This window comes from Notechis scutatus, chromosome 10 (assembly GCF_049901735.1).
Source record: "Notechis scutatus isolate UNSWTSFEM ecotype Mainland chromosome 10, rNotScu1.2, whole genome shotgun sequence".
Lineage (NCBI taxonomy): Eukaryota > Metazoa > Chordata > Lepidosauria > Squamata > Elapidae > Notechis > Notechis scutatus.
This window is the reverse complement of record NC_142018.1, coordinates 23108743-23116967: the sequence shown is the minus strand read 5'-3', so window position 1 is coordinate 23116967 and position 8225 is coordinate 23108743. Positions and strand designations below refer to the sequence as shown.

Below are 8225 nucleotides of genomic sequence, written 5' to 3'. Positions count from 1 at the left end.
AGTTTCCGCCTGGCGAAAGTTCAGTGGTTCCTTGGGGGAGGGAGGTGGGGGGGTGGGGTGCCATTCCCACAGATGTCCCATCTTTATAGGCTAACAGCACCCCCTTGTGGCCAATGGTTCCCTTTGTGGACAAGCCACTTTCTGCCATCCCTAGAATTGTCTGGCTCTTCTGAGCCTTTTTCTGGGTAAATAAAGTTTCTTTAGAGGACCAGTTTCAGCAATGTCACTGCCCTGTTATCCATTTACAAGAAAAGAAAAGGCAGCAAGAAAAGAAATCAGCCAGACATACCATTGACACGAGTACTTTATTTTTCTTTTTAAGAAAAAAGGGACATGGGACTCTGTAACTCTGTTACATCAAGGCAGACATCTCTTAAAATGCACTACACGTAGTGCAATATGTAAAATGACTTTGGGCACACTGCTTTCACCTGTGCATTTTTCTCAGGAACTAGATGACTTCCAACTGGCCTAATCTGCTTCCGATTCTAGTTAGATCCGAGGGGTGGGGTGTCCATATGCTCTTTATAAAGCTGCACAGGAGAATTTCTTCTTCATTGCCAGCTTCTGAAGCAGGGCAGTGGCTCACTTCCGCATCATCTCAAGTAGACCAAGCAAGTGTTGCTGTGAGGGTGCAAGCACTTGTTTCTCCTCCTTAGGCAAAGTGTTGATTTTTCTATTATTGTTAGGGCCAAGGACTGAATCCGGCCAAGTAAGGAAGCATTGTGCAAAAGTCCTTCCAGACAACTTCATTACATGGACTCAATTCACAATTCCTGCAAAGCACACAATTTTCTCATGCATGATGTAAGAAAGACCCCTGGTTTAAAAGAGGACCAGACTATAATCATGGGGATCTGGTAGGCAGCCGTAGGCCTCAACTCACCATCTATGCTCACCATCTATGCTCATTGGACAGCTATTCCCAATTAATTTCAGGTCCTCTTCAAGCTGGATCTAAGGATGAGAAAGGATGGCTGGCCCAGAAAAGGACCAGACCTCTCCTGACTGCCTGAGATAAGTGAAGATAATCCCTAAACCTACTCCTGCCAGGATGTGCTGCATTTTTTTGGCACTCAGCATTGCCTTAGAAGAAATTTCAGTTATCTTCAAAAACAAAGAGAATTACATAGCAGGAAGTCTCACTGTTCAGAAGCAACAGAATAAGAAAATCTAGGCAGCAAAAACTGAGTTAAAGAGGGGATTTAGGCACACTTCTCTCTCTGCAATTTTGAACTATGCAAACCTCACTTAAAGAGATTATTCCATGTCCTGGTACACAATACTCACAACTACCCCCACATGAAGTATGTGTACGCGCTTTCCTTCCTTCTGCCTGTGAAATAATATAGGCAATAGGATTCCATTGGAAATTGCCTCCAGAATAGGAAGACGTGGGACTTTTTTTTATCGGCTGTTAGTCACCAACTGTGAAATGTTATTTCAAGAAGGATTATTGTCACCAGAATAGAGGTCAAAGTAGGAGCAGGACAGCCTGGTATACTTTCAATTTCATGAATGAACATCTTTCAGAACGAACATCTAAGATTCTGCATTGTCTCATCTCGAAGGGGGCTAGGAAAAGGAATTAAGGGAATTAAGAAAAAGGGAGATTCCACTGTCTAAGTGTTAACTGGTGAAAGAAGGAAAGCCTTGGGAGAATTGTAAGGTCACTCTAAGGGGAGAGAGCTGTGTAAAGAGCAGCAGTCTGGAAATGCATCTTGTGGGCAGATAATCTGATGAGAATAAATAACATGCAATTTGAGGGAGAATAAATAACATGCAAATAAAGTAAATAAAGTAAATGAGCAGGAAAGGGTAGGAAGCAAGACTTCAAGGCTTGGCTTTTTCCTCTTCCCCCAGTGGGCTGATAAAACCGTCAGGAAAAAGCTCCTCCTGCTTCTCTTCCTTCACTTTGGCTTCCAGAGAAGTGAGGCGCTGCTTGAGCTTCATCTGAGCAGCATCATATTCAGCCAAGAGGCGAGAGAAGCGAGTGTTCAGGGTCTCCAGGCTGGTCTCCAACCTGTCCAACTTCTGGCCCACATCCATTGCTTCCATGCTTTCCGCCGCTGCTGCTTCATCCAACAACCCTTCTTTGGTGAGGATCTCTCGGCCACGTTCTTCCAGGACCCTCTTGGCATCAGGGTACTCAGTCACAGCCTCCATGAGGTCTTCTTTGGACAGGCAGAAGAGGTCAGAGTAGCCAATGCTCCTAATATTCGCTGTTCGCCTGTTCCCCATTTTGCTTCCTTTAATGTTGAGAATGCTGATTTCTCCAAAACAGCACCCTGCCGTCAGTAAGGCGTACTGAGTAATACCATCATCTGCCACCACAGCCAACTTTCCTTCCTTAATGATATACATTTCTTTACCAATATCTCCTTTCCGGCAAATATAATCACCTGGGCTGAAAACCTGAGGGCGAAGCTTGAGCACCAATTCCACCAAAAGTCCAGCCTCGCAGTCTTGGAATATCCGCACTTTCTTCAGGGTCTCAAGGTGGACATTGATAGCTATTTCAGCCCTCAGTTTGTCAGGAAGATTTTTGAGCACTTCCCACTCATCCACAGTTTTCTTGTTGGTCCAAAGGTAGTCAAACCACCTGATAACCTTAGCTTCCATTTCTTTGCTTACTTTGCGGAAGTGCATATAGTGCTTGACGGCATCAATCTTGGCCTGAAATTCTGCCCTGGTGGCATTCATGTTGGAGATCATGGACCCCACATTTCCCACAATAGTAGCAAAGATGAGAACTCCAATTAGGAAATCAAAGATGACAAAGAGATATTCCTCATCGCGCACAGGGGGAGGAGTCTCACCAATGGTAGTCAAGGTCAGTGTAGACCAGTAGAGACAATAGACATACTCCCTTGTCAAATATCCATATTCTGGATCTGAGATATTTGGATAAACCCAGGTGTCTTCTCCAAAGCCAATGGCCTTGGAGATAGCATAGTAAATGCATGCATTCCAGTGGATGATGACCAAAATGTACATCACCAGATTGCAGATCCTAAAGATGTTTGGGTAACTGGTTCTTGTTTCAGTCCGATCAAAGCATTCAAACATACGAGGGAAATGTAGCAGCCGATTGAAGCGTAACTCAGGCTGATGGATGCCAACCACAAAATATGCCAAGTCAGTAGGCAGAATGGATAAGATATCCAACTTGAACTGCAAAGTGGCAATGTATTTAGCACGCAGTTTCTTGAAGTCTTTAACGAGTAATCCCTGCTCAAGAAAACCTGTCAGGAAAACACAAAGAGCAGTTCAAATATGGTTATGCACATCATTCTGTGCTACTGTTCCTTATACCCAGGCTCCATGGTCTGCCTGTGATTAGTGAAAGAGCTACTCTGGATCGCACAACAACATAAAGGACAACATTGTCCATTCTCACAGTGATGAAGGGTGGTGAGACAAAATATTGAAAGCTACAAGTGCCCCAGTTTGAACATTCAGCTTGCTATCGGGGCAGTTTCATTTCTATGATGGCCACTACTGCCCAGTTTGGTCATTGTAAGCAATAAAGCTTGATAAATCTTTCACTGTTTTTCCCCCCCATGAATTGCAGGCAAGGAGATTGACTTTCTCAAGGTCATTTTCTGCCTGTTGGAGAGACAGGCATCTTTCCCTCAGCCACAGAAAGAGCACAAATCCTTCCCAATCCAGATCCCACCTCTTCTCCTTCACCTGTGTTCATCCGGATGACAATGTCCACGATGTAAATGCCATCTGCCAGGTAGTCCAGGACCAGCCAACAGAGCAAGTACCTTCTCTGGAGCTCATTGAAACAGGCTCTGCAAAGAGACCAGAGCTGAGGTGTGGTGCAGGAAGCCTGTGACAAACAGGGCACAGAGACCATGGGGCCACTAGGCAGGACTGTCCAAAGAAAAAACAGGTGAATGGTCACCAGAGAGTGGACATTCTTCAAGATGTATCTTGTGCACCTTTGTTAAAAGCTGAAAATAAGAGCCAGTTAGTCTAATGTTGAAGGCACCAGGCTAGAAATCAGGAAAATGTGAATTCTAGTCCCTCCTTAGCTGTAAAAGTCAGCTGGGTGACTTGGGCCAGTCCACTCAGCCCACAGCATCAGGCTCAGGCAACAGGCCAGCCAGTCAATGTCTGTCATGATCAAATGGATGAACATTCAGTTCATCTGAAAGAAAAGAAAAATTGCAGAAAATTGCTAGGAAGGGGAAAAAGTTAAAGGCTGAAAATCAGTTTCTTAAGAGTGGATCTATAGTGGTGGGAGCGAGCATTTGGATGTTCTGTGTAGGGAACTGGCTGACCCTCCTTTATCTTGAACCAAAAGTGCTTCCTTGATTTTTTTTTTTTGGGGGGGGGGGTCCCCCAGGAGAGGAAAGACAGCCAGCACAATTTCCAGGGACAGATGTTGGGACTCCATGCATCAGAAGATGACAGCTGTCCACCAGCAAAACGTTCCTTCTGATGACTGACATGTCTGAAAGAAGCTCTGTCCCTACATAGTCTTCCTCTGCAGCCAGTGGAAGAGAGATACCATGGCAGGTACGAAGGAGACAGCCTGGGTGTGCCAGCTCAGGTCTGCAGTGGTGGACCATCACATTTGGGGCAGAAGAAGGGTTGTGAAAGGGTCTACTTGGGGATCTTTTCTTCCACTGGAAGAAGCTGGAGCCTGCTTGCTTGCTCAGTTGGCAGGCCCTGGGAGAGAGCAGCCAGGTCACAAGGGCAAAACAACCACACTCCCCACTCACCTGGCAACCAGCACGCACCAATTGTACATAACTGGTACTGCAATAACCAGGAGCCAGCGATAGTACCACTTCCCAGCAGGGTCCATCACAAAGCCTTTCCATTTCTTCCTGGAAACACAGTCAAAACCTTCTTTTAAAGGAGCTGAGCTGCACTGGGAGGGCAGGGCTGATGAGAGGAGGGATCTGGCTCCTGTTCAAATAGTGCCCCCACCCCGTGTGGAAGGTGAGGGGTGGGGGGAGGGGCTGACACCACTGCCATACTTCTGTTCACCCGCATCCACTGCCTTGGCTTCAGTAAAGCACATCCTTAGAGACCGTAGCTGCTAGGATTGGCCCCAAAAGATTAGCTCAAACTTTCTGCTCTTCCGCCTGAGCGGCCCAGGCGGAACTTTCCTCCAATGCATTCAGTGCAACATCACCACTCCCTTACCAGGAGGACAAAGTAGTAGATAGGCTACATTCTCTCCTCCCCTCGTGTTCCTCTCATTTTTCTCAGCTGCTCCCCTCCCCACCACAGAGCAGCCAGCAGCTGTTTTCTGGCATTAACCATCAGGGTCCTCTGCCATCGTTCCCGATCCGAGGTCAAGGCAGCCCTCGTTGCTCTCTTTCTTGAGACCCCCTTAGAAAGAAAGCCCCTCATCTTTCCCCTCCACAACCCCAGAAGAGAGAGCTCCCCCTCTCACCAGGGAGTCAGGCAGACTCACTTCTTCTGCCCCTGGCCTGCAAGGCCATCTCCACCTGCCGTTGCCGACTCTGATGCCAAGGCCTTCACATCAGGTCCACGAAAGCGCTCAAGGAAGGAGTCCGTTCTCTCCTCTTCTTTCATACCTTTCTTTGTCCATCCTCGGACAGCCATCACCAGCCGAGCTATCCTAGCAGGGAGAGGGAGGGAGGCTGGTTGGTTTGGAGTTGAAGATGTGGCACAGAAAGCTTCAGGGAAACAAACTGGCCATTGTTTTTTTCCCTCTTGCCTGGTTAGGACTGGAGAAGGAAAGCAGTAATGTCCAAACAGAACACATCTGGATCTTTTGTAGTCCCCAAAATGTTGTTACTCCTCCTACTGAAACATCATCACATCCTCATATGTTGAACCCAGGAACCATGATTGCATCTTATTAGGCAAACTACAGAATTACTCTTAAAGCAATTGCAGCCCAAAGTTTCCAACAAAGGACCCACTGACCCCTCCTCCTGTTGCCTAGGAAGGGGTGCAGCAGGAATCCCTAAAGACTCCGGCAAAAGGGTGCTGCATTTCAGGACAAGGAATAAATCCTTGCTGTTATCCAACTCCACTAAAAATGGCCTGCACCCCTTGTCTGTTTCAGAAAACTCTGCTCACCTTGCCTTTCCCACCTGGCAGATCCTAGCTGGCCAAAGCCGGATGACGCCTACCTGGAGAGGGCCCCTTTTTTGGGGTGGTCTGCCTCCTCCAAGGCAGCCACTCGTTGCAGTTCCGAGGAGGCATCATCATCATCATCAATGGAGGGAAGCCTGTAGAGAGACCAAACAGCAAGTGGTCCTCCTTGGCTTATGAAGCTAAGCAGCAGCCCACCATCGCCCACCATCACCCACCATACTGAGCAAGACCACTCCCCTCTTTCCATGAAAACAAGGCCTCGGTAACTTGCCAAACCCTGAGCTGCTCTCTCAAAGGCATCAAGAGCTTCTGCCTTCTCCAGACTTATCCCTCTGGGCACAGCAGAGAAACAAAGCCAAGTTACCTCTCTAGTTCTTACACAGACTGGTGAGAATCCACAGGATTATGTCTTGCAAACCAAGTTTCTGGGGCCCAGTTTCTGGTCTGGAAACAAGCTCTTTATTGGCCAGAGCAGGTCCTGCTTCTATCAGCCTAGCTTTAGTGAGGCAAGAGAAGGCTTCAGATCAAGGGGAGGAGAGACCGGGCACTTTCTGATGAAATGCCATCTCATGGGTCATGAGGAAGAAAGTTTCCTTGGCATCAGAGCAGCCTCACCAACCTCTCTAGGTGGGTCCAGCAGGTTTCTTTTTCCTAACAGTAGAAGACCTCCAGCTACTGAATTCCATCTGAATAACAGACCCAACATCAAAACCTTGAACTGCACATTTTATACAAGGCTGCAACAGGAAACACGTGCACAAAAGGAGCAGTGATTGCAGCACACCACAGCACTGCAGCACCACACATGTCCCCCCTCCCCGCCTCCACATACACACACATACCAAAATAGACACTATGTATTCAAAAATACAGAATGCCATTGCCTTAATGTAACCGGATGCCCGTCTGGCAAATGGAGGGTATTGTAGCCTTTCCAAAGCTCCGAGTTACCTGCTATCATGGTTGCTGAGCTTGGTCTGCTCCAGGTTACCTTTGGTTTTTACAGAGACCGTTCGCTGGTGGTTGGCACCATTGTTCTTTGCCATCATCCTCCATGTGCGGAAGCCACCAACTTTATTCTGCTCCGGAAAACAGGGAAAATAAAGAAGCCTGGCTGGACATGTGGGAACCTGATAGATGTTTGCTTCTGGGCTGGGTGCTTCACTATTGCTTTATCCAAAGAGGACTTTGTTGTATGTGAGAGGGGGCCTATGGTTGGAAATCTGGAGGAACTGGTATCTTAAGGAATTTTCCTGAGATCCACTGAAATATGGCGTCTTGGCTTGGCGAAGGACTGGCTTATAAGCTTAGGCAACTCCATCTGGCCAAGGCTGCTGTTCAACTTTCCTTGAGCAAAGTCACTGCTTTAGGGCTTTTAAAATGCATTTTCTCATGTTGGACGGAGCATCATTTTTAACATCTCAGTGAGGTTGCCCTTTCCTCCTGTCAGTTTGACCACTTTTCCCAGGTGTCTCCATTGAAGTCCTGTCCCAGGCATCTCAAGGGAACAACCAGCCTATCTTTTCCTCCTGGCATGACTCACTTTCAGTTTCTGCCGAGGACCAGGAGGAGGAATCAGATCTGGTCCTAGGGAAAGTAGGGTTGCAGGTAAATTTCCAAACACCCAAGAGCCCTGGGGCCTATTAATAGCTGGGAGCTGGCTCAATAAGTGACAGCCCCATAAAGTCAGTGAAAGCTTTGGCTATGAAAGTTACAGGACAAGAATTGTGAACTGGGTGCTAATCATATGGCACCTACCATATAGTTGAGCTGAACTTCCCTGTTCCCCTCCATTAATTTGCCCAAGCCCCTACAAACAGCCTGTACTAACAAATCTCTGCAGATACAATTAATTGCAAGAGTAACAAAAACATCTAAATGGTTACATGTTAATAAACAAATTGGACTATTGCAGTTAGCAAAGCAAGAAGTCCCGTATTCACATTCAAAAGTTTGTTTGAATTTGATTGATACAACTAGTGAGAGAATGTCCTCCCATCCTCCTTTTCTTCACTGCTTCTGCAGCCCCTGGCCTCTGTTTGCTCTGATTCCCCATGTGGCTTCTCCGTGTTATTATTCAAGGCTTCTCCCAAAGGCTTTCATCTTTGTCATCAGAACCATGGCAACCTCAT

At 47.0% G+C, this 8225-nt stretch overlaps 1 protein-coding gene across 2 annotated transcripts; it reads right to left on the bottom strand.

Annotated features, from left to right (window-relative positions):
• Positions 1–303: 303 nt before the first annotated feature.
• LOC113423054 (cyclic nucleotide gated channel subunit alpha 2) lies at positions 304–6326 on the bottom strand. Of its 2 annotated transcripts, none has more exons than XM_087972330.1 (3): positions 6129–6326; positions 3694–3800; positions 304–3245 (listed from the first exon to the last, which is right to left on the bottom strand). In XM_087972330.1, exons 1-3 carry the CDS (start codon positions 6299–6301, stop codon positions 1834–1836), a joined length of 1692 nt encoding a protein of 563 aa, XP_087828456.1. In that variant the 5' UTR covers positions 6302–6326; the 3' UTR covers positions 304–1833. The 2 variants fall into 2 exon arrangements, with proteins under 2 accessions (XP_087828456.1, XP_087828457.1); XM_087972331.1 differs by lacking the exon at positions 6129–6326 and adding an exon at positions 4737–4878.
• Between the last annotated feature and the right edge of the window lie 1899 nt (positions 6327–8225).

Coding starts and splice junctions, on each gene's coding strand:
- LOC113423054 (XM_087972330.1), bottom strand. CDS start 6,301: ATGGTGGGCGATGGTGGGCTGCTGCTTAGCTTCATAAGCCAAGGAGGA. Junction 3,801..6,128: donor AAAAAAGGGGCCCTCTCCAG/GTAGGCGTCATC, acceptor GTCTCTTTGCAG/AGCCTGTTTCAATGAGCTCC. Junction 3,246..3,693: donor TGTCATCCGGATGAACACAG/GTGAAGGAGAAG, acceptor TTTTCCTGACAG/GTTTTCTTGAGCAGGGATTA.